Genomic DNA, 25841 nt, shown 5'->3' with positions numbered 1-25841 from the left:
GTGCTGCTGTTATTTTCTCCTCCCCAGAGTCCTGCCTCTCCATGCTCCCTGGGTCACCCAGAGCCTCCTGGTTTTCTCTTTTCCAGTGCTGGGGCAGGGAGAACAGGCTGTTTTATTGCCATTGACATCATGCTCGACATGGCAGAGAACGAGGGCGTGGTGGACATTTTTAACTGCGTGCGGGAGCTGCGGTCCCAGAGGGTCAACTTGGTGCAGACAGAGGTGGGTGCCAGCAGCTCTCCCTTTCCAAGGTGCTGCTTTTCTGTCGGCTTCTCCGCTCAACAGCAACCCAGCAATTCATTAAGTCAGCACTTGCTGTGTGCTGTGATTATGCAGAGCTTTCAGAGGCTGAACATGCCCCCAGATGTGCATCGAATCACGTCCACTGGCAGCTACTCGGGGCCTCCCAGACAGGAGGGCAAACCTTCAAAGTTTAGGTCTGTGCATTGCTGATTAATTTTATTCTCATGGTAGGAAAAAAGAGCTCCTGAATCCTCTCATGACTCATTCATAGGCACACTGCAGGCTCCAGTAGTACCTCGTGTACATCAGTTGGAGCTAAACAAAGAAAACATCCTTGATTCCAGCTCTGGGTGCTGATTAAGCAAGCTCTGCTCCATCGTGTGTAGTGTCTGGCAGCTGCACAGATCCTGTGGAACTGTGCTCCTGCTGCACAAGTTTTATGTGTGTCCTTTAATACCTTCCCCTCCTGAGGGACAGGACAATAGCCTGGAATGGAGAGGGGCTGTTAACTTGGTTGGAATTTCTGTATTTACTTCAGGGCAAGAGCTTTACCCAGAATACCAAGAGTCCAGGATTCTGAAGACATGAATGGAGGTGACTTGTTAGGACAGTTGGTTTTGTACTGTTGTGCCAGGGGAGGTTTAGATGGAAAATTAGGGAAAATTGCTTCACCAAAGGATTGTCAAGCCCTGGAACAGGCTGTCCAGGGACAGATGTGGTGGAGTCCCCATCCCTGGAGGGCTTTAACAGACATGTTGATGTGGCACTTGGGGACATGATTTAGTGGTGGGCTTGGCAGTGCTGGGTGATGGTTGGACTTGATGACCTTAGAGGTCTTTTCCAACCTAAACAATTCTGTGATTCTCTGATGTTATCAGAAGCCCATTCCTGACTATTGCCTCACAATTATGAACAGAAAGGCTTTACACCCTGATTTCCTCCTCAGCCCACTCCCATTTTGTCCTGACGTTCCTGAGAGTGGCAACTTCCCATTTTACTTGTAAATTTGAAGTGAATACATGAGACCTCACATCCAGTGATGGATGAAATATGCTCACAAAGCTGTCACATAGCACACTGTGTAATTTGTCTCCACGTGAAACAGAGCCAAATATGCATATTGGGCATGATTTAAGGGGGGAAAAAAGTGTGATGTTTCATGATCCATATTCTAAATATGATTTTAACGTCTCATCCCTCTCCTGTGCAGGAGCAGTATGTGTTTGTCCATGATGCCATTTTGGAGGCATGTCTCTGTGGCAACACGGCCATTCCAGTTTGTGAGTTCAGATCCATCTATTACAACATCAGCAGGCTGGATCCACAGACCAATTCCAGCCAGATAAAAGATGAGTTTCAGGTAATTTGATATATCACTGCAGTTGGTGTATAGAAGGTGTTTAATCAGTTTCTGTGTGTTATTTTACAATTTCCAGCAGAGCAGAGGAGAGGGACACTGAGCCAAGGTCTGATTTCAGATGATTTTTGTTATTACTCCTGGATCAGGCAGAGGTTTGCTTTTGAGCATAGATTTTTCAGCCTTTGGCAAGGAAAAAAATTTCCCTGTTACTTCAGCAGAGCAAGGGTACTGATTCTCACACGTACTGTTGTACTTCTCATTTCAGCAAATACTCTGTTGTTCATTTTCTTCCATAATTTATGCAGAAACATTTATGCCTCAAGGTAGCTTATTATCCATTCTTTTGGCTCATACACTGCTCCCAAGTCTTGACAATCAACTTGTTGACAACCTTCCACACAGAGGAGAGAGGGAGCTCAGTGAGCATTATTTTGGCTATTATTAGTTCTCAATGAACTGAATCTCTCAGTTCACTGCAGGTGTTTTGCCAAGTAGCTGGTGATGAGACCCAAAGTGATGTACAGGAAAACTCACAAGTGCTGAATTAGTGGGGGCAAGCAAGGAAATGGGGACCCCTCCACCATTTGCTGTCACTGTTGCTTATCCCACCCTGATAAATTGAGACACTCAAGCCATGAGCCCTGTGCAGTTGTACCTCTCACACAGTGGGGAACTGACCCTGCAGAACACTGAATTAAGTTTTCCAGTCTTTTTCCCCATCCCTGTTAGGGTGGTGAGGCCCTGGCATAGGTTGAACCAAGAAGTTGTGGCTGCTCCATCCCTGGAAGTGTTTAAGGTCAGACTGGATGGGGCTTGGAGCAACCTGGGATAGTGGAAAGTGTCCCTGCTCATGACTTTAAGATGATCCAATCCAAACCATTCTGAGATTCTATGATTTTCTGCAAACACCAATATATGGAAAAAAAAATTGTGGGAAATATTTATGGGAAATTTTTGGGCAAAATTTGTGAGAAAGATTGTGGGAAATTTGGGTCAAAGTGAATTTGACGGTAAGGAGAGAGACCTCTACTGTTTGTTAAAGCCACTTGTAGTCAGCCATAAAAAGATGAAGATTTCTTTCATTGTAGTAAATTCCCACCCCCTTTCCCAGGAAAGTATCTTTTCTAGCAAGAGAATGTCTTCTGGGAGCCCCAAAGTGAGTCAGAGGCCTCTTTTCCTCCCTCTCTACGCAGAGGGAGAATATGTGTTTTTTATCTGAAGCCTTGCAGGGAATCATCAGGGTTGGTGTAGTGAGATAAAGAAAGCGGATCCCAACTGATGACAGTTCAATTAAAAAAAGGTCTGGTTTTATCAAGGCACAGCAGATCTATAAAAGTGTTTCTGGTTCTGAATGCTTGGCATGAAGGAGCCGAAGCCGAACTTCATCAAAAGCTGTTACGCCACTGGAAAAAAAACTAGTCCTCACTTGCTGGGTGTATTTTGTCATGATATGAGACAAGATTTGTCACCTCTGCGCTTGTTCTTTTGAGCTGCCAGGGACTGGCAGCTCCTGTGGGAAGGAAATGCTCTTTGCAAATGTACTTTGCATAAGAGGTTCGGTGTCTGTCTGGTTGTAGGATCTATTTTTACAGGATTTTGGCTCAGAGCATGCTTCAGCCCTAATTGTCTGGGTTTAATGCAGAAGCTGGGTATCTTTGCTGCAATCTCTGTGAACCAGCTGATCTAACTGCAGGTCTGGGGATGCAGTTTGTATTGTTTAGGTCCCACTGGCCCTCAGGTAAGGCAGGATGTGTTTCTCATGCACTACATGTTGTCCAAACACACAAAAGCTTGTTCTGGAGAGTTTTTGTAATCTGAGTCAGTACAGAAACAAGGGAGAGAGGGGAAGGGTGTAAAATAGACACTCTAACAAGTCCACCTGCCTGATTATCTGCATTGTCAGAGATCTGAGATTTCATGTTTTTTCCCCATCCAACCTGCCTTCCACCTCCAGACAAGGGCCTTTCTGTAGAACCTGCAGAATTTATAGCACCTAGATAATTTCAAATCTTACCCTTCGACACGTTTTTTATCTCGGATTGTTTGTCCCTCCTCTTTTCTCCACCCATAACCTCTCTGTAGCAGAAGTCAAGCAAACCTTTCTAAGGTTTTTTTTGGCCCCTAAATATTTTGTGTTCCTCTGGTTGCAAAGAGTTCACTGTATTACTCCATGGGCTTTGCTCAGTAAGAGAACACATAACAAAAAAAAGTAGAATGACATCAGATAGCCACTGATCTACCACCACTTATGTGCTGGTGTTAAGATGTGTTTGCTTTGATTTGCTGTTTTTGATCCCTGCTGACCAACCTGGACTGGTTTGTCAGGAGGCCTCCACAACAGAAAACACAAAAGAAAAATATATTTAAAGAAATACAGTTTGTCAAGCTGTGGAAAAGACAGATAACAGAAAAAGACTTGACAGCAAGACCCCAGAGATTAGGTATGACTATGTAAGTGAAGCATCCTCTGTGTCACTCCAAAAGGAAAGTAGCAATCTAAATAATGTATGAAACAAATAGGCTTTCCTGTTAAAAAGAAGGAAAAATATATTTTCTCTTAGATTTTTGTGTGCATTGCTAAGATAAATCAGTAGTTTGACTGAGGAGTCACGGGAGGATTTGAACCCAGTCTGACCTGCTGGGTGAGTCAATACTCAGGGTACACCTGCACAGGACCCTCTTGCAGAGGGAGAAGGATGAGAGCTTCCAGCCTAGGGATGGGAGAAACAGGAGGAGTGAGGAGCTCAGAGCTGCAGCTTGCCCCTGTGACAGCTATTTCCAGCTTCTAGGAAAGAAAAGGAATATTGTCTGACTGCTCTGGGGTTTTAGAGCTGGAAATGGTTGGGAGGTGTGTGATTCAAATGTGCAAAAGCAACAACCTCCTCGGCGCTCCTTCGTTTTCCTTCTCTGGGATCCCAAAATCTGTGAGTGAAAGTGCATTTAAAATAATCATATTTTGCATGAGGCATTGTTGCCTAAAAGACCGTGGAGAAAAAGACTCCAGGCCAATTTAGTGTAGGAGATAAGATAAAGAGAGCAGGTCCTTTAATGAGTTCATAGGCCTAAAGGAATACACACCATGCACCCGCTCAGACAGTGGTTCTATGATTTTATAATAAGGTCCATCCAATCCCAATTTGTCCACCCCCCCGTTCTGCCCTGTTCTGACCCCCAGCCCCTCCAGGAATTGAGTCTGGGGGCATTTGAGACCCCTTCTTCCTCATATTCATCTTCTTTACAGCACATACAGTCTTTGGAGTTCCTCCAAAGTTCTGGACTTGAAGGTCGCCGTGTCTGTGTGATATCTTCTGGTCCAGGCCTTAAGGTGTTTTTCTGCAATTCTACCTTGAAAAGAAGACTAAACACGCTAAGGGAATTCTGAGGGATTGATATGAGATGGGGTAGTAGGGTTGGGTATTTGTAACCATTATGCTCCAGGGTAAGGGATATAATACAGCTACATAAAAACCTACTTCTAAAATCTGTAAAAACGAAAAACCAAAAAAGCTCTGAGGCACCACATCCTTCTTGGGAGCAAATGCCAAGGCACTCAGCCTGTTTCTGTCTCTCTCCCTGTCCCCCCTCTCCCCCGGGCCCTGGCACAGACCCTGAACATCGTGACGCCGCGGGTGCGGCCGGAGGATTGCAGCATCGGGCTCCTGCCCCGCAACCACGACAAGAACCGCTGCATGGACGTGCTGCCCCTGGACCGCTGCCTGCCCTTCCTCATCTCCGTGGATGGAGAGTCCAGCAACTACATCAATGCTGCCCTCATGGATGTGAGAACCGCCCCGGCCCCGCCGCGCTCGGCCTTTTGTTGCTTCTCGGGATGATTTTCTGGGGGAAAGGGATGGGAAGCAAAAAAAACTTATTTGCCTCTGATTTCTGGTCTTGCCTGCAGGAGCTGAGGAAAGAAAGCTCCAGAGCAGTTTAATTGAGGATGAGATAAGAAAAGGGTTTAATTTGTGCCTAGGCACAAAGATTACATGATGTGCCCTGGCCGTGTACAGGTGTTACAGTTTATAATATTGTCTGTCCAATCCCAAGTGTTTCCACCCTGTAACTTTTGCCCTGGGCTACCCCCGTCCCACCCCCTTGGAGCTGGGGCTGGGGGCTTTTCAAGACCACTTCATCATCATCTTCTTCAGAGCACAAAGGGTACACGGTCACCCAGTTTCTTGACTGTACTTTTGCAGTTCAGGCCAAGGCACAAGTGTTCTTAAACAAAAGGGCCTGCTCTTAAAGAGAGACTAAACATTTTCTACTGGAATTCAGGGGATGTTGATATGGGAGCATGGAATGGGTTATGTAGGGGTTGAGGAATGTGTAAACTACCGTGCTAAAGGGTAAAGGAATAAGCCCTGCTGCTTCTAAAATCTACTTCTACTATATAACTACTTATAAAGCTTATAAAAGTTAGAAAAACCAAAAAACTAGAAGAATCTTAAGGCATCACTGGGTCTCCAAACATGAATTTCCTCTTCTTCCCAGAAATGGAAGTAGTTAGGAAGAGGCTGGATGTGGTGCCATGGTCTAGTAGACGAGGTGGTGTTGGGTCAAAGGTTGGACTCAGTGATCTCAGAGGTCTTCTCCAACCTGGTTCATTCTGTGGTTCTGTATAATCTAGACTGTGATTATCACACACACTCATTCTGCATCACACTGGTAGAAATTTTTTTGCAAAGGAGCTCCTGAGCTTGCAGTCTGAGGTTGGATCATAGAGAGACACAAAGAAGTGGTGGCACAGCTCTTCCCATACACTGGGTTTTGCAGACATTGGGAAGGGAAATGTTTGCCAGCTCAGCTCTTTGGAAAGAATAATTTGCAGTGTGGAGCAAGTGATTGATTAGAGCTTGTGCAGTTAAGAACGTGGGACTGCAGGGATCAGATGTGGAAAATATTTTCAGGCTGAAGGACATGAGTTGAGCTGATGTGACTCTGTCTGAAGGCATTTTCCCTTGCTTTGTTTATGGGCTCAAATCTCCCAGCACAGGTCAGCTGTGGAGGGTGAATTATGTTGATGGTTTCTTTTTGCTGTGGTGCCTTTGGACAGAGATGTCTTTAAAGCCACTAATTATTGCAGTTGGAGTATGGGTAAATATGATCCAGGGTGAAATGTCATCATTTTTTCCTCAGCAACGTCAGGATCAGTCTTTTTTAATTTTGTCTGGTCTTCAGTCTTTGGGAAACAGTGATGCTACTGCATTTAAGAGGTTCAGTCAAATGGTCACAGAATTTATTTTAGATTTTTTCAGAAAGACTGTGATATTTTCATTACAAACATGCCTAAGGAAACTTTTTTTTTTAAAGTGTGTTTTATGCTTTTGCAACTCTGAAGAAACACAATCTATTCTTCTCTGGTTTCTTAGGGACTGGGAATGTTTGCACATTTCAGCCCTCATTACTTCCAATCACTTTGCTAATATTTGTATCCTTCCCCACAAAATTTGTATGAATTTTTTTTTTTTTTTAGTACAAAGGAATTTTTCACCTGTCATAGAAATTCAGCCACTGTGATCTTCTCTGTCTCTCCTTTATCCTTCCAAAGAGGAATCAGCAAATTTTTGGGAAAATAATAATCAGAGGGGAACAGCCCAAATCCCACATTTTCATAGCTGTCCCTGTTGAGGACAGACCTTGCAAATTCTTTTTTTTCCCAGTAGCTTCATGTCTGAAGGTTTACACTGAGCATGAACTCTTAGAGGAGACCGTCCATCCCATATTGCCTCGAAGCATTGTCAGTTCTGTCATTGTGTGAGGACAGGCACGTGCTGGGGAACTCCTGACAGCACAGTCCCAGTGCTGATTATTTTATTTACAGATTTCTCTTGTTCATTTCTGGTTTTAAACTTCTCCCCAAATCTTGTTCGACTTGCTTGGTGTATTACGTGAAAGCTGTGATGGAAGAAGTGGTGGAGCAGGAAGGGGAATGGTATACCTGGGATGGGTTACAGCCCGTGTTTGGAGGCATGAATGTCTCAGGAAGGCCATCTGTCAACCAAAATTAACCTTAGGCACAGAGAGCCATTTGAACCTTCCCTCAGGGTGTGAAGCCCTGGGCTCATGCTACAACTGAGCTGGGACTGTCTCAGGCAGAGTATTCAAAACCAGCCTCTTCTGCCTTGAGTTAGCTTTTGGGAACACAGCCAAAGGGCTCCTGCTGCCCACAGAGGGCAGGAATTCTGCCCCAGCAGATTTAGAGACTCCTCACCTTTCCTCTTCATGTCCTCTGTCCCTTTCCAGTGAACAGACCTTAGGATCTTTCCTGTGAGAATCACTGGAAAGCCAGGTTTGCATCTGCAAAATGGTTTGTTAAGAAGAAAGGAGAAATACTGTCCCTCACCTTCCCCTAAAACAAGCTGGGGCAAAGTGTGCACTGCACCTTCTCCCCCTCCCAGAACGGTCTGCTCAGCACTTCCACCCACATCTGACTCACATGGAGGAGGAAAGGCAACCCCCCCACAATGGCCAGCTTAATACTTCAGGATTTTACTTGTTTCTTTGCTATAAGTCCAAAATTTTTTGTTCTGTGGGCTTTTTGTTTTGGTTTTTTTTTTTCCTTTTTCTGCAGAATTAGTGCTCCTTTTGATTGAACTCTGCTTCACAGATGTACAGCACCAAGGCCTGGGCAGTTTCTGGGCTCATTTACACATTGCCTGCCATGGTTGGAAGGCAATAAAGTTTTCAGCTTGTTCTTTTTCATCTCAGGGAGCCTCACAAACATTCATTATCACGGCCCCACAGAGGTCAGGAGCACAGTCCCACCCCTCTGTGCTTAGGGAGACTGAGGTCAGGGGACCCTTTTGAGGGGAAAGAATAGCATCAGAAATGAAATGCCATTGTCACAGGCTCTGAATATTGTCCCACAAGCTCACAAAGGATGGCTGGGATCCAAATGTGCCACCTCTGTCACACTCCATCCCCAGGCAGCAATAACAGACAGGGCTAATCCCTTCTGGAGTTCCTCAAGGCCATCGCAGCAGAAAGGGAGAGCATTTGCTTCCAGCTGTTTTCTTTCCAATTATTAATATTACTGATAGTAGTAGTAGTAGTAATAGTAGAATTAATATTATTTGCTGAGTCTCAAAATATAAATAATTGATTTGGGTAATCTCTGCTCTTATGACACTTCTTTAATGAAATGTCTTCATTGGGAGCAAAAGAATCCCATTATGAGCCGCTCATTCATTGCAGTGAGATAACAAGGAGAGGGATATGTGATTTGTATAATCTGGTTAAATGGCTCAGATTGCCTTGCCAGAGCCTCCTGGGCATAATATTCCTTTGAATAAAAGTTGATTGAATTTTTTATTTTTTTTTAACTAATCTTGTTCTTTTGTTAGAGCCACAAGCAACCTGCTGCCTTTATTGTAACCCAACACCCTCTGCCCAACACCATCGCAGACTTCTGGAGGCTGGTGTTTGATTACAACTGCTCCTCTGTGGTGATGCTGAATGAGATGGATGCAGCACAGGTGGGTGATTCTTCATCATGTCTGTCATGTAACTCCCTTCTCAAATCCAGGTGGTTTTCAGAGAGTTTCTGCTGCCATTTTCTTGTGCCCTGTCTCCCCACCCCAATAAAGGAGGGGGAGCTGGAAAGTAATAGGTGATGTTTTGGGGTGTAATGAAGAGTAAGTCCACATGCCTGGCTCCTTCTAAGGCAGCTGATTGTTACTGCTTTTAACAAGGATCATAGAATCATAGAAGGGTTTGGGTTGGAAGGGACCTTAAAGACCATCTTGTTCCACCCCCTGCCATGGGCAGGGACACCTTCCACCAGCCCAGGTTGCTCCAAGCCCCGTCCAACCTGGCCTTGGACACTTCCAGGGATCCAGGGGCAGCCACAGCTTCTCTGGGCAACCTGTGCCAGGGCCTGCCCACCCTCACAGGGAAGGATTTCTTCCTAATATCTAACCTAAACCTACTCTTTATCAGCTTGAAGCCATTCCTCCTTGTCCTGTCACTCCATACCCTTCTGAAAAGTCTCTCTCCAGCGTTCTTGTAAGCTCCTTTTGCATACTGAAAGGCTGCTATAAGGTCTCCCTAAAGCCTTGTCTTCTCCAAACTCTAAGATATATAAATATATATTAGATAAACACTTTCATGTACATGTATAAAAAGTTTCATATATATAAAAGTATATTAAAAATTTATATATTTAAAAGTATAAGAAAGTTTTATGTTAGTATTTTATATATTACATAAATACTTTGTGGGTTTGGGCTGAAATTTTCCTCACTTTCTTGTTCCCTTTCATATTTTTGTCTGTCTTTGGTTCAGAAAAATGTTCCCTGCCACATTCCCAACGTGCTTCATGCTTGCCCATTCCCATGGAATTTCCAGGAGAATTAACCCAAGGGAGCTGAAATAATTTGAAGGATCCTTCCCCTGAGATTTCCAGTGCAATTCTGTAATACTGAGAAGTGTGTTTTGCACAGGTTCTCCAGAAGATCACAGTGCTTTGTATTTTTATTTTTTATTTTAATTCCACGTGTAAGTTGGTTTTTGGCTGCTAAGCACACCATCATTTTCAGAACTGGAGCCTGCTGGGGAGGAGCTGCTGCCATTCCTCCTGTGCTGGTGTCTCCAGCCACCTTGCCAGTGAGTGGCAGAAGATAACAGCTTTCAGAAAGGCATAATCATGCAATTTGTGTGAAGAGTACATTTGGCATGGCTAATTCACCCATTACAGCACTTGTTACGGGAGAGGAGAGGAACCCTCAAGTAGCTGGCACTTCATGGATTAATTTTTGATTTGTCTCTTCTCTGTCTTACCACACTTGAAGGCAGCAAAATTATTGGTCTCTTTTTTTGATGGTGGTGGAGGAACCATTCCCCCCATTCCTGGAGGGGATCTCCCATCGGAGTGGGTGCTGTGGGATTCCATTCCCAGCCACGGGGAGAGCTCTGCTCAGCAGTGGGTTCTCTTGGTGACCTCCAGAGTCCTACCACCCTGTGATCTACCACCTTGAGATCCTCTGCATTTGCTGCCTCCTCTCCAGTCTACCCTCCTTGATTCTGCATCTTGGCATTGAATCCAGAGGCAAATTTCATCTTTTTCTTTTTTTTTTTTTTCCCCTGACACTTCAAAGGAAAACACAGCTTTTTCTGGAAATGACACGCTTTCTCAGACTGGGTTCTTGGAAAACACAAACCTATCAGCCTCAGCCAGTGCTGTTCTTGTGACTATCTTTCTGCACAAGGCTTTTTCTTGCTTTGTTTTTTGCTAGCAAAGTTTTGTTTTTCTGATGTACCCTGTAGGCACAGAAAGGGGGATTTGGCAGGGCAGAAAAGTCACTTTGACAGTTCCTGTAGCACAGGGTCACCAGCTGGAGACTGCAGCCAGTGCTGGAACACCCAGGTGGCACTGGTGGGAGTTAAGGATGACTTTAAAGTTTGTATTTTATGAGCTATCAGGGCAAGGTGTGACAGTTTGATGTCATGGAATCATTTAAGGTGGAAAAGACCTCTGAGACCATTGAGTCCAACTGTTCCCCCAACACTGCCAAGGCCACCACTAAACCATGTCCCCAAGGGCCACATCTACACAGCTTTTAAATCTCTCCAGGGATGGGGACTCCACCACTGCCCTGGGCAGCCTGTTCAATGTTTAAACACCCTTTCTGTGAAGAAATGTTCCCAATATCCAATCTAAACCTCCCCTGGCACAGCTTGAGGCCGTTCCCTCTCCTCCTGTCCCTTGTTCCCTGGGAGCAGAGCCTGACCCCTCCAGCTCCCCCCTCCTGTCCGGGAATTGCAGAACCAGAAGGTCCCCCCTGAGCCTCCTTTTCTCCAGGCTGAGCCCCCCCAGCTCCCTCAGCTGCTCCTACTGCTCCAGACCCTTCCCCAGCTCCATTCCCTTCCCTGGACACTCTCCAGCCCCTCAATGTCTTTCATGAAGTGTGGCCATTCACAGACCTGCTCTAGGAAAAGCAGATTTTTAATATTAAGGAAATGTTTAATCTTTTTCTGCTTTCTGCTGCACCTTGAGGTTGTTTCCTGGAGCTCCTGCTCAGCTCACATCTCCTGCCTATTGGGCAGATGCTTTGAGAGGAGATCACTAAGCAGCTTGAAAGTCTGAATGAAGAGTAAAGACACCCTTCAAAGGACTTGCTTGTGTGGTCTTGGTTGGCTTGCTTAATCTTGAAAAACTAACAAGGGCAAAGATGCCTAAGATTGTGTGAATATCCCACCCAATTTCAATCCTGTATGATCAAAGGAGTGCAGAATTAATGCAGTAGCATTCACACACTTGACGTTGTTTCTGGCAGTGATTGAACTTGAAAAAGCTCGAGATCAAGTTCAAATGAGCATCTGGGGGTTTCAAAACTTCTGAAAAATTACACTTAAAAATAGGAAGAAAGAAAAACAGAAAGAAACACAATCTCAGCAGAAACTGCTAATGAGATCTCATGCAAAATATTTTTTCCCCATAATCTATTTCCAGATGGATTTTGAATACTTACATTGTAATTTGTGTGCATAGGATCTTTTTTGTCCTTTCAGTTCTGTAATATCAGCGCAAGGAAAAGACTTCCAACCTGCTTCACAAACTTCAGAGATTCACCCTGAAACCAGAGCTGCTCTTCTTGCTCTCAGGACAAACTAATTCTCCCTGCCCTGCTCACTGGTAGAGTCACAAAGCTAAAAAGTTCATCTCACAGAAAAAAGAAACTCCAGTTTGTTTGAATTAAGATTAATTTTCATGGTGCCTGTACTGTTTCCTCATTAACACCAAACCTCTGTGGTTCTTATTAAATTTATCTACAGACACTAATCTTTTAGTGTTCATTTCAAATCTCTACCCCTACAGAAGCTTCATTTGTCAGCCACCTTTTCTTCACCTTTAGACTCCAGAATTCGATCAGTTCCAAATTGTGTTCATACAAAAATAAAGGGGAAAAAAGTCAAGGTTCTAAAATACACTTTTTTTTTTCATATTCATGGTATAAAACATTTTTACAGCTAGAATGAGGTCTCCTGTGAACAAAGACATGTAATACAAGATTGGCGCTGGATTTTGAGCTGGTTATAAATCAAAAAAAAAAAAAAGACTGAATGTGCATTTCCTTGTTAATAATTAAGATGCTTTCTGTTTCTTGTCATGTTTTCTGCAGCTCTGCATGCAGTACTGGCCAGAGAAGACATCCTGTTGTTATGGCCCCATTCAGGTGGAGTTTGTCTCAGCAGATATTGATGAAGACATCATCAACCGGATATTCCGGATCTGCAACATGGCCAGGGTAAGATCCCTGAAACACCACATTCCCCAGTTATTCTCAAAAATGTATTTTGGCAGGAGGAAGAGGCAGAGCCAAGACCTGTGGTTTTAGAGGTGCTGAATCTCTCACCTAGGAACGAAATTCCACTGCAGCTGCTTCCTTTAATTAACATTTAATCAGTCTGTATTGCTAAAAGACTCTTGGCTGAAAGTAGAAAGTGGATGATATGAGCTGAAAATCTGTATTTAAATGGTGAGCATTTTTCTGTGTGTATTTGAGAACAATTCATCACTTAGCAGCCAATATAGAAGCATCAGTATTGTAGGAAATAAAGTGAGGTAGTGTCAGCAGCTCTCCATCTGTCAGCCACTCAGCAGCGGCTCTGAAGACAGATGCAATGTTTACTGGCTAGACTGGGATTCCCAATTGCCACTGTCTTCCCTATAAATAAGCAACTGCCATTTCTGTGAGCAACTCTTTGTCTGGATCCCTCAGCCCCAGGACTGCTGAAATGATAGAAACAAAGTTTATCTGTGTACTGGGCCCTGGCAATCCAACTTCAGGGCTGCAGTGCAGGATTTTTCTCTCATTAGTTGTTTTCCCAGATTGATTATGTTTCCTTTGTTGTTCCTTTTTCATTTTTTTCTAGTCAGAAATGGAAGCAGGCTCCACAAATTACATTTCCAAGCAGTTTAACACAGTGGTGTCTGTGTGTTCAGAGCTTGTGCAGCAGTTCAACAGTGGCACTGAAGAGGGAATCTCGTGTCCAGCTACACAAATTGATTAATCAGTTAGCTCTTAGACATTGTCCTGTATCCCAAGCCAATTCCATCTGAACCAGGGAGAGCCTTTGAGTCATAAAGGTGGTCAGACTGAGGCTCTGTGACTCTCAGGATGGAGCTGGTCCATGCCATGGCTGGCAGGGTGGGTGCTGTGAACTCACAGCCCTCTGCACCCATCTGTGTTCAGCACCACTGGCCACTGGCAACATCTCTGTGAGGATCCTTTCCCTCCACAGTGCCCAGAGAATTTCTGAGGGCTGCCTTTGCTTCTTATGACACAACTTATTTCCAGCACAGGAGAGAGACATTTGGTCTATTTAATCTGTTCTTACAGTCTGATGAAACTTTATTCTGGAAACCAAACAAGGGATCCTAGATCCTGCCTGGCTCTGTAATATCTGAAGTCATATTTTTTATCCAGAGAATGGAAAAGTCCTTGTTTCCACACTGTATCAGGTACCCAGGTGGAGGATGTTAACAGTGGTGATAGGAGCTCCAGAGGGGAAGATGACAGAAGCACAGAAACATAGAATTTACTAGGCTGGAAAAGACCTCAGAGATCATCGAGACAACCTTTGACCCAACACCACTTTGTCACCCAGACCATGGCACTGATGCCTCATCCAGTCTGTTCTTAAACACCTCCAGGGATGGTGACCCCATCACCTCACTGGGCAGCCCATTCCAGTGTCTGATCACTCCCTCTGTAAAGAATTTCTTCCTAATGTCCAGCCTAAACCTCCCCTGGTGCAGCTCAAGGCTGTGCCCTCTTGTCCTACTGCTGGTTCCTGGAAGAAGAGACTGACCCCCACCTGGATACACCCTCCAGTCAGGGAGTTGTAGAGAGTGAGGAGGTCTCCCCTGAGCTTCCTCTTCTCCAGACTGAACAACTCCAGCTCCCTCAGCCTCTCCTCACACCACTTGTGCTCCAGTCCCTTCCCCACCCTTGCTGCCTTTCTCTGGACACACTCCAGCCCCTCAACATCCTTCCTAAACTGAGGGGCCCAGACCTGGACACAGCACTGGAGGCCATGTAACCAGTGCTCCCTGTGTTACCCTGTCCCTCCTGCCCTGCTGCCCTGAGTGTGTTCCCCTCCCGTGCCCTCTGTTGCAGCCCCAGGACGGCTATCGCATCGTGCAGCACCTGCAGTACATCGGCTGGCCGGCCTACAGGGACACCCCTCCCTCCAAACGCTCCCTGCTCAAGGTGGTCCGGAGGCTGGAGAAGTGGCAGGAGCAGTACGATGGCAGGGATGGCCGGACTGTTGTCCACTGCCTGTAAGTAGGACTGGGAAGTGTCTGTAACCTTCACCCGGTGCTCTCTGAAGAGCGCCGATCGTGGGGCTGGAGTTTTGGTGGTTTGCCAGGCCTCAGCTCGGGAAAGCGAAGTGGAATTACGTTTGTAATGCACTTCAGGTTGAATATTGTGCTGCTGGTTGTGGTGAGGAGTAGCTCAGAAAGCTCTGCTAGGTCCTGTTGTGTGGGTGGGTCTCTGACTGGAGCCCAGGCAGACCCGAAGCAGCACTGCCGTGTGCCCAGCTCTGCCCACAGAGCTGCTCTGAGCACTGGGGAGCAGCACTGCAGTCCCTGGGCTTCCCTGCCCACCACTGCCAGCAATCCTTTAGCCCTTCCATCCCTGTCTCCTGCCCTGAAGGTCTCCACTTTCATAGAATCATGGAATGGTTTGGGTTGGAAAGCACTGCAAAGACCACATCACTCCATCCCCTGCCATGGGCAGGGACACCTTCCACTAGCCCAGGTTGCTCCAAGCCCCGTCCAACCTGGCCTTGGACACTTCCAGGGATCCAGGGGCAGCCACAGCTTCTCTGGGCAACCTGTGCCAGGGCCTGCCCACCCTCACAGGGAAGAATTCCTTTCCCAATATGCCCTCTGGCAGTGGGAAGCCATTCCCCCTTGTCCTGTCACTTCATGCCCTTGTCCAAAGTCCCTCTCCAGCTCTCTTGGAGCCCCTTTAGGTACACAAAACCCCTTGAATGTCCATGACCAGTTACAGACTTCCTTAGTGTCCCTGGGGGAGTTGTTCTCTCTGTCCCTCAGCCCTACCAGCTTCCCCTTCCCCTCTCTTCTGTGCCCCCAGGAACGGAGGGGGACGCAGCGGCACCTTCTGTGCCATCTGCAGCGTGTGTGAGATGATCCAGCAGCAGAACATCATTGATGTGTTCCACATAGTGAAAACACTACGGAATAACAAATCCAACATGGTGGAGTCACTGGTAAGCTTTTTTTTTTTCCTGTGTGTTTCCCCTCCCAACATGTTCCAGGGCCTTTAGGATAGGTAGAAAATTGTCGTGGCTTCGTTCAGGGTGAATCAAAGTGAATGAGAACATGAAGCCATCAGAATTATAATGGCTTCTGTTTTAGCATGTGCAATGAGTCCTCCTGCTTCTCTCTTTGAGCAGAAAGGGTGCCCTGGCAAAATGATGAACACTGCCTCCCGTGCCCAGCTGGCTCCAGGAGGTCAGACCCCAAGGAGCTGGCACCGTGGCTGTGGGAAGGAGTGGGATCTGTCCTCCTGTCCATGCACACAGCCTGTGGTGCTGAATGCTGTGACATGCCTTGAAAGCAGGGAGGGAGAGCAGCCCAAACCCCAGGCCTTGCTCCCTGCAGCCCAGGAGATTAAACTGTCCTGAATTCAATCATCTCCATCGATCACGCTGAGTTCGTGCCTCAAAAGCAACGTGTGGAGGTGAATAATGAATAGTCCATACTGGGGCTGTCTCTTTGAGTGCTTCTCTCTTCCATTGATGATACCATCTCCTAGCAGTGCCTGTTCAGGATCACATAAAAAGGCAATCAATGTTTGCCTGGTCCTGCCAAAGGGAATAAGAAAGGGAGAGGAGGTATTTTTGCTTGTAGAACAAGGCTCTGAAGAATTCACCCATATCCTAATGCCATTTCTTTCTGTTCTCTCTTGCAGGAACAGTATAAATTTGTATATGAGGTTGCACTGGAATACTTGAGTTCCTTTTAGCCCAGAGGAGGGAGGGGACCCTCGGATGTGCCAGACCCCAATCTCTGGCAGGCGCTTCTCCCCTCTCCCACACTGGAAGGCAGTAACAAGTGTGGGAAGGAAAACCTCTCCTTCCTGGAGCAAGAGACTGAGGTTGCACAGACCTCGCTGGAAGGAGGAGATGATGCCTGTGTGTGCTGCTGCCTGCTTTCTATTGGAACATCTACTGCTTCTTAAATAACCTACTGCAAAAATTAGCAAAATGGGAGACAGGCTGAAAGACTGGACTTTCTAATCCCCTCTGACTTCTTCTCTCCTCTTTTGGATTGTATTTTTGCTCTGCTTGCTGCAGAGTGGGGAAGGAATGAAACCCTTAGGAAATTCTCTTTTAAATGTCTCCTTTTTAATTTATAATTTTGTTCTCGAATCCCAGTCTTTTCATTTTTTAATTTTGTGCAGCAGTCATTTGGGAAAAATGAGATAGCCATAGGGGATACACGAAATATTTCATTACGGTTTGTCTACCTTATCTCCTTCCTTTTTTATTTGTTTTTCCAAATGAAAAGGCCAACAGAGAAGAAAAACAACGCTGGAATTCTCTTCCCACACGTAGTCCCTTTAAGCATGAGAATAGATGGTGGAGATGAGCAGCTGCTCGTGGATTCACTGCCTCCACACAAATGTTTCCTCCCAGTTTCTGCTCCACTCCCAGGGCTGTGCATGAACCGGTTCCACCTCTCTGCTCTGTGTTCCTTTGGGTGCTGGTGAAGCAATGCCACTGATGAGTTTCCCAGCCACCTTAACCTTAAGGTTAAATATTTGCATCAAACAGATTGCAGTTTGTCTTGCAACTTCGGTAACTTTGTTACCACATTTTTCGAGTATTCGCCGGGGTGCAGTGTGTCTTTGAAAAAAAAACAAAAAACAAACAGGGTATAAAGTAGGTATTATTGCTCATATACTATGTATTACTGTTTTTTATTTATTATTTGTATTGCTGTAGAACTTAGGACCCCTAGTCACAACAGGACCCTGCTGAACTAGGCACTGTGCAAACAGAGAGCAAAGAAGGTTCCTGCTCAAGAGTTTAAAAGCTGAAGGTTCTTAAAATTGGGTTTTGGCAAGATTTCCTCGCTATTTCCAGGCCCTACAAGCTTTAAAATGGGAACCCATTGGAGCTGTAGGAAAGGTGATGTACATACACAGAAACCTGTTCTGACACATGTAAGGAGAAGTGTTAGCCCAGCACAGCAACTTCTCTTCTTAAGCAAAACAGCTTTTGTTTCATCCTGCAAAAAATGCCTGTGCAACTCTCCTGCTCCCAAACAAACACCAGATGTGTTTTGCCATGACTCTGGGTCTCGCTCTGATTTCGTAGCAGCTAAGAAATTGCTTTACTGAAAGAGTGTGTTTAAGTAGTTAATCACTAAGGTCTGCAGGGTAATCTTGGAGAAAAAAAATAATTGAAAGAACAAGGCCTTACTATAATTAGTATTTGAATTTAGCCATTTATTTATCTGGAGGGTGCTGGATATGAGGTTGCTCTCTGTGTAAATTAGATTCTGGGATGTAGGTTTCTTTAAATTCAGACTTTTTAAAAGATAGGTTGAAGGGAAGAGTTTAAGGAAACTCCACTTTCTTACCACCCTGTATTTTCCACCCTCAGGTAAATTCTCAGAGGCTGTGCTGGGAGCTCTGTGCTCTCAATGTGTGACAAGTTCAACACATTTTGCTATTTCTGTCTGTAAGTTCAAAAGGTTTCACTTCATGATCATTGTTTCTTCAATAGACAAACTGCCTTGGCAGTGAGGGATGAAAATGAGAGCTGACCAAAGCAGCTCTCAGCTCACACAGGTACCTCACCACAGTTTCCATCCACCAGGAGCTGCACCAGTCCAGGGAAGGGTGCTTGGAACTGCAATAATCCTCTTCCTGATAAGCAGATGAAGGGGTTCACGGGATGCTGAACCTCCTAGCCTGGATTCTTTCTAAGGAGCTTTGGATTCTTGGCTTTAATGTCATGAACCACATCCTCCCTGATGTGCTGTGAAGTGTTGGTGAGAACTCCCTCACAGGAGCCTCTGCTCTGCTTCTAGTTGGTCCTTTCTGTTGCCTGCAGGAAATCATGAAATCCCCTTTGGTTCCAAATGGGGCTGGAGGTGGGTGTCTGGCATCTCCTGGGACAGGCTACTAGTTTGAATTGTTGGGTTTTTTTCCTTATGCAACTAAGCAACACAAACAATTCTGCAGGGAAAAAAGAATAGAAGGCAAAGCAAAGCTATGAGATAAAAATGGCCTTATATTGGTGTTTTCATTACAGGTGGCTGGATGGAACAGTGTAGGTCAGGAGCTGGGAGCTATTAGTAAAGATGAGGGAATTCTGATCCCAGAATGGGATTTTTGAGCAAATGCCCACGTAGGAAGAAGCTACAAGTCAGCAAAGTGTTCGTGACTGCTGACTCCAGAAAGCCAGAGGGAATCAGTCCCTGTGGATACTATGGAAATATTAATTAGCATTTAGCATTCTGTTAATTTTACATGGAAAGTAGCACAGAGTAAGATCTCCTTCATGATATAGGAGGGGGAAAGACTGGTGGAAGCACTGAGAGTGACAGCCAGGATAAAAGGAACAGAATGGTAAAGAAATAGGATGAGATGTGAAGTATAGGAGCTAATTCAGGCTTAACAGTAGCAGGAAGGAAAGTGGATTAAAAAAAGGGAATTAAGCCTGCAGGAGGGATGTGTGCATGGAGAGAAGGAGCTGTGGGATGAGCAGAGCAGAACAGCACTTGCAGTGGAGTTGTTTAAGGTCCTGAGGTAGGATTGACTGTGTTTTATGGTATGGAAAATGCTGCTAAAGGATCAGAAGTCCCTGTATCAGGCTGGTCCACGGCAAGTCAGGCGCGCTTTTGACCCTCTGCAAACACCAGGTGATGTTGGCATGAAGTGCAGGGGAAGATGTTAAAGCTAAATTTTACATTTTGTAGGAGTTAAACGCAAGTGTTGGTTGCCACAGCCCAGCTGTTAATCACAGCTTGTTCTGTGGCCACTCAGCTGCGTGTGTGAACCCTCCTGTCCACGTGTGGGAGGGTGCTCAGCAGACACTGAAGGTTTTGTTGCCAAACTGATAAAAATTCCTGCAGTTATGGTGCTTTTGGGGGACCAACCCAGCTCCAGTGTGTGTTGTCTCTGGGATATTCCTGCTGTTCCTTGCTGCACACAGTGCATATATGCTGAGTGTGAATTAATGATGAAGGGAATTGTGTGGAAAGAGAGGACGAGCTGGCTTTAAATAACTTTATTACCTTGAAGTTGTTTAAACCCTAGAGAGCAGCCCATGGCAGAGCAGGTAATGTGTTTGAAGCATGATTATGGGTGATGGGTTTGTTTTTGTGGGGAAGGAGAGAAATTATGAAATGAGATGAGATGAGATAAAGGAGGTTTTCTCACTCCTGGAAAGATTAATAGTCAGGGTGAGCTTTCCAGCCTAAGCATCCCCTGCTGTGGATGGAAAGCGATAATGTGCAGTAGAAAAGGTGAATTCCTTCAAGTGATTGAATTTTAAGCTGGAAAAATATCATATTGCCCATTCAAATATCCACATTTGAATGGACATAATGAACATAAACTTATTCAGTCATCCTTCAGGGGTGAGGGAGCAGTTTATGATAGCACAGGACTGGTGTAAGGTTTGGTCTGAAGTACAAGGTACTAGAAATAGGGAAAGAAGTGTGGGTCAGGTGTGACTATGTCATACAGAGAGTAACTAACATCTGAAATTAGTATGGGATGTGACTGAAACAGTGAATTCCAGAGCTATCTAAGCTGGCTGCTGGAGAAGAAAGAGTTTTCTAGATGGGAGATAGACCAAAACCCCTAAAAGATACAGTAGACCTTAAGAATCTTTTCTTTTTTTGGTTTTATGTTTGCTTGGTGGTGGGGTTTGGGTCTGTATCTTTTTTTAAATTAAGATCTGTGCAGGACTGATGTCCTGTGCTGGCTCTTTTGGTTTGGTTTGTTTTTTTTTTCTTCTTTGAAGGTAAGGTAAAAAGTGTTTGAACTACTGTAAATAGACTTGAGGTACTTGTTTATCAGAATATCCTGAATCAGGACCTCTGATAGCAAGCAGGCAGATGGGGATGTGGTGGGTTGTGTATGTTTGCAGGTTGGAATAACCTGTGTTCTCTGAGCAGGGAAGTTCCTTTCCTGGGCTATGATTAGTAGGAAGCCCTTTAATTTGGTATTCTTCAGCAAGGTTGCACAGAGTTATGTCTGCTTTTGCCATGCAACAGTGGGTCCCTCTTGATTTATTCACATTTTAGCCATTTTTGTGAGCTAGAGTTGTCCAGTTTGGTCCAGCAGCAGCAGGCAGTTGACTAACACTGAAAGGTTTTCACATGCACTGAAAAGGTGTGACTTTGTGTGGCCTTTACCCCCAAGATAACCTGCAGTTTCTGTCCCCTTGTCTTGTCCACCTGCACACACATCTGAAGAATGTCCAGAGAACTCCTGAAAGGCAGACAGATATTTTGGGAGATGCCTCAAATCATTCTGGTCCATGTAACTCCACAGAGCAGAGGAGGGAACCCCAAAGAACAGCTGTTCCCTGCAGCAGCCTGTATTTGTGTGTCAGTAGTTTCCAACCTTTTATGGGAAAAAAAGTCCAGTGGCAACATAGACCCCACAGTTGTAGATTTGAGCCTCTAGATGCTAGACTGGCTTTTCCATTTACTTTTCACAGGCCCTTTAGCAACAGTTTGTGGGATTTCCTTTGGGAATCTCAAGGCAGAGATTGCTGGTTACTGCTCTTGTGCTGTAGAGTCAGAGAAGGAGAGAGGCTCCTGCAGCAGGTGGTTCAGAAGACACTTAAACCAGTTGCCATCTCGGAGAGGAGGAAAGGAGGAGAAATATCCTTTGGGAGAAACCCAACTTTGGAGGAGAAGGCAGATTAAATGGATCCTGAAACTGGGAGGAATTTGCACCTTGCTCTCTCTCTCTCACTCTTGCACAGCTGCTCTTTATCTTTCTTACACTTCCAAGTTCCTGCCAAGATCATAAAAAACAGGTAATGCCACATTCCGTGCTGTGGAGATGGAGCACCCAGAGTGTGACAGAGAGAATAAATCCTGAGGGACAGAGATAAAAGGAGATTCACTTGAGAGAGGAATCTTCAAATACGAGGTGCCTCTGCCTGTCACACCTGCAGAATTTGTAGTGAGTCGTCACAGAGCAGTGCACGGTCCTGGCACGGTCCTGGGTGTGCAATGTGGTGGCAAAGTTCCACTTGGAGAACTTCATTGTCCTGTAATAAATGTGAGCAGCCAACTCCATTACATTGGTAGCACAGTTAATTTTTGTGATCCCTCCAGCCGGTGCAAGGGGCGTCTCAAGAACTTTGGTGTGAAACTGCTGTGTTTTCATTTGAGAGTCTTTCATTTGTCTTAAGTGTAAAAAGAGTCAGTCAGCCCCAGATTTTTAAGAAAATAAAGGGGGGCCATGTGGTTAAAGTGGCAAAAGTTATTCAGCATAACCACGGCCTTTGGGTCAAAAATTCCATATACCTGCTGTGTGAGGGTAGAACAAACCACCCCAACTCCCCTGCCCAGACACTGGAGCAGAAACTGGGAAAGCCAGGGAATTAAAGTCAGAGAGACAGACATGGGTAATAAGGATTCTGTTAACCCTCCTGTGCTCCTGTTTATTTAGATTGCAGTCTTCTATAGCCATGCATACATAATATACAATTTAAATGCAAGTGCTCTTTCTTTCCCTGTTCCCAAAAATACCTACAGCTCTTCTTTCCTCCAGGGTGAGCCAACAGCATAGCAAGCAAAGCCCAATTTCTGCAGTTTTTGGCAAGGGCCACTAGGAAAATCCATCATGTATTATCTGCTCATTGACTTGGAAAAGGTATCAGTCATCTCCCTCATATACATACTTGAAGAATGTACAATTTGCTCAAACTGTCAAGCAGAATCATATGTTTTCATACACCGAGACCAAATCCTGGTGGTACAGGGTGTGATGGAAAGAAAAAAAATTACAAAAACTTGCTGACTTCCAGTGACCTCTAGTCTATAATCTCTATTTACTGTGTTAAACTATTTTAAAAGTTTCCCTTGTAAAAAATAACCTCAGACTATCCTACAGGTTGATGTTGGATTAGCAGAATTGTGAAAACCTGGCAGCTTTTTCAGTTTGTAAAAACGTGAGAGGTCTAAATTAGTCTTTTCCATCCTCGCCCCAGTGCATGCAGCAGATTTTTCACCACTATTGTGTTTTCAACCTGAGCCTTAAAAAACAAACTAATGCAGCAGACTGAATGCCAGATGCTGGTATTCCCATAGTGTTTCCTGGGGAGCAAAAAAATTAAAAAATAATAATAATAAAAAAAAAAAGAATGAAATGGGAAAAGAACAAACTAAAATGTTGTTTTCTTGGAACTCAATTCAGCCTGAGCTGTTCCTAAGCAGTATAAATGTGAGCAAGTCCATGTCACTCTGTCTGGAGGAAGGATGTGCTTGTTACAAGGTGAAGGTTTGCTCTTGATGTCCCTTTGGGACTGCTCCTGATACTTCATATGTAGGTATCCAGCAGTGTGGTGGTTACTTCAGGGAGGGCACTTTGTCCCAGCAGGAGTGTTTCAGTGGAGATCTGTTCCCCTGAAATGTTACTGTTGGCGAGACTGTGTGAGACACCTCGGGAGTGTTGCACTGTGGAGACTGATTTCCTTGTGTGAGTACATCATCTTTCAACAGGGACCTCCAGGAAATCTTATTTGTGCAAAGTTATGGAAAGAAGGGCGTTTTGGGGGGCTGGAAGTGGGAGTGGGGCCAGCACTTCACAAGCTTTCCTGAATTTAGGTGCTCTGACAAGACTCCCCGGGACAAAGGCTGGTCAGGTTTTCACGTTGCTGACAGTTGAACCAGAATTCATGTGCTGGACTTCCATGTACCTGGAGCAGAACTGGAATTACCCTCTCATCACCCCCCCAGCCCTTTCTTGCATTGCCAGCACTTAAACACTGTACTTCTATGCCAAAAGTTTGAGCTGCATCCTTAACACATCCTTTAACCCCCCCTGACTAACCACGGGGACAGAATTCACTCCCCTGCTGATTTAACCTCCTCCCTCCCCACGCCAACACTGTGCAAATCAAAATGTCCCAGCATTTTGTTGCCAGACTTGTCACCACGTCACACAGCCGTGCTGTGGCTGCCCCTGGCTCAGCAGTGTCCCATCCCAGGCCCCTGGATGTGTTCTCCAGCAGGGAGGAGTGCTGCATGAGAGCCAGTCTCTGCTGTTGCGATGCCGCCCCATCTTCCCCCCCTTTGGCCTTTCTGGATTCCTGGGTAAACTCACTTGTACAGTTTGGATGTTTGATAGATAAAGCACGTATGAAAAAAAAAAAAGGAAAAAAATATAAATACAAAACTCTCAACACTGTGCATTCAGTGTCTTTCTAGCTTAAAAGAAGGAAGGTAAATAATGTCAAGTCAATGAATATCAGATATATTTTTTGACTGTACATTACAGTGAAGTGTAATCTTTTTTTTACAACTGCGAGTCCATCTTATTTATTCTTGTAAATGTTCCCAGACAATGTTTGTAATATGGGCTGTGTTGCAAATCCATAAAATAAATCTGTGATCTGAGATTAATGTTTTACTAAGAGACTCTTGTACTTGTGCCTTTTCTTTGCAGTCAGAGGAGACAGTGCTGCCAGAAATGATGGGGTGATTGAATGACAAAAAGTAAGACCAGCATCTTGTCACAGTGATGGGCTTTGCGTCGTGGTTGTCATTCAGGAGGAGGCAAAGAGAATTCACCAGGCACTTCAGTCTGGCTGCAGCTTTTGGGTCAGTCCCCTCAGAAAGGCTGTGGATGGGAGCTGAGCAGGTTGGAAAATTACAGTCTTAGCAGCATGGGTTAGAGCAAAGCATATTCTTTTGCAACTTTTTTCTTTCTAACAGGTATCCCTGTATTGGTATTTCCTTGGTGTCCAGTGCTGAATGATGATCACTAATATGGGACTGAGACTTTTCCAGTGTTTTCTATAGATGGACTGTGCTGGTTCAGCAGGGGTAGAGTTAATTTACTTCCCAGTGGCTGGTATGGGATTTTTACCATGTTTTGGGTGTGTGCTGGACACAGGGTTGATAATACAGATGTTTTTGTTATTGCTGGGCAGGGCTTACCCAGAGCCAAGGCCTTTTCTGCTCCTTGTACAGCCACCCTGGGGAGGGCTGGGGGGGTGTGGGAGGCTGTGAGGAGACACAGCCAGGACAGGTGACCCAAAGGGACGTTCCAGACCATGGCATCATACTCAGTGTGTAAAGTGGGGGAAGAAGGAGAAAGGAGGGGACATTCAGGATGATGGGTGTTTGTCTTCCCAAGTCCCTCTTATATGTGCTGGGGTGCTGCTCTCCCGGGGATGGCTGAACACCTGCCCAACCATGGCAAGTGGGAATGAATTCCTTGGTTTGCTTTGCTTGTGGGCACAACTTTTGCTTTCCTATTAAACTGTCCTTATCTCAGCCCACACTTATCTCGGCTTTCACCCTTCTGATTCTCCCAGATCCCGCTGGGAGGAGGGAGTGGCTGTGAGGGGCTGGATTGGTGTGGTGAAACCAAAACATGGGCACAGAGAGGGTTTTGTGCAGATGTTGCTTGATTCCAAACCTGAACAGAGGGTAGGAGTGTCAGTACCAAGTGTTTTCACACCCTGCCCAGCAGACTCCCACTTCTGGTCTTCCACACTTGTCCATTGACCCAAGGCAGGGTTTGACACCTTCAGTCAGTGCAGAGCAGCAAGACTGTAGGAGGCAAGAAAGTAGATGAGGCTGCCATGCTCTGGAGACCACTTTGTTCCCAGAATACAGGCAGGAGAAGCATCAATATTCACACCTTAGTGAGCCAAAACAAAGAGAGACCAGTCACACTCCACTTGTACAACCCAACTAGGGTAAGAACTGCTCTTTTAGGCATTGTTCATTAGCCTTACTAAAAACAAATAAAATAAAAATAAGGTATCTTATCAAGGATGACATAGCTCCTGTTTTTCTAAAAGGAGTTGGACTCAGTGGTCCTTGTGGGTCCCTTCCAACTCAGGATATTCCATGATTAAAACAAAGAAAATCTACCTTGGAAACATAATTTACTAATCCTTTCTGTATGTATTCATTATTTTCTTTTGAAAATACTTTTAGTTCTTCCTTGCTATGAACAAAACTGCCCTGGGTGTCAGTGTTTGGCTCAGA

The 25841-nt window shown here is 45.1% G+C and overlaps 1 protein-coding gene across 8 annotated transcripts in view; it reads left to right on the top strand.

Moving 5' to 3' along the window:
• The window catches only part of PTPRT (protein tyrosine phosphatase receptor type T), a 467492-nt gene extending 443237 nt beyond the window's left edge, over positions 1 to 24255 (top strand). For all 8 annotated transcript variants that reach the window (XM_064674278.1, XM_064674284.1, XM_064674277.1 and 5 more), the window contains 8 exons: positions 87 to 222; positions 1454 to 1603; positions 5209 to 5382; positions 8947 to 9078; positions 12724 to 12849; positions 14725 to 14888; positions 15709 to 15844; positions 16549 to 24255. In XM_064674278.1, the coding sequence (XP_064530348.1) occupies positions 87 to 222; positions 1454 to 1603; positions 5209 to 5382; positions 8947 to 9078; positions 12724 to 12849; positions 14725 to 14888; positions 15709 to 15844; positions 16549 to 16602 (1072 nt within the window). In that variant the 3' untranslated portion in view covers positions 16603 to 24255. The remainder of the gene's footprint in view (positions 1 to 86; positions 223 to 1453; positions 1604 to 5208; positions 5383 to 8946; positions 9079 to 12723; positions 12850 to 14724; positions 14889 to 15708; positions 15845 to 16548) is intronic.
• Positions 24256 to 25841: the final 1586 nt, after the last annotated feature.

This window comes from Pseudopipra pipra, chromosome 17, assembly GCF_036250125.1.
Source record: "Pseudopipra pipra isolate bDixPip1 chromosome 17, bDixPip1.hap1, whole genome shotgun sequence".
Taxonomy (NCBI): Eukaryota; Metazoa; Chordata; class Aves; order Passeriformes; family Pipridae; genus Pseudopipra; species Pseudopipra pipra.
This window is presented reverse-complemented; position numbering and strand designations above follow the sequence as displayed.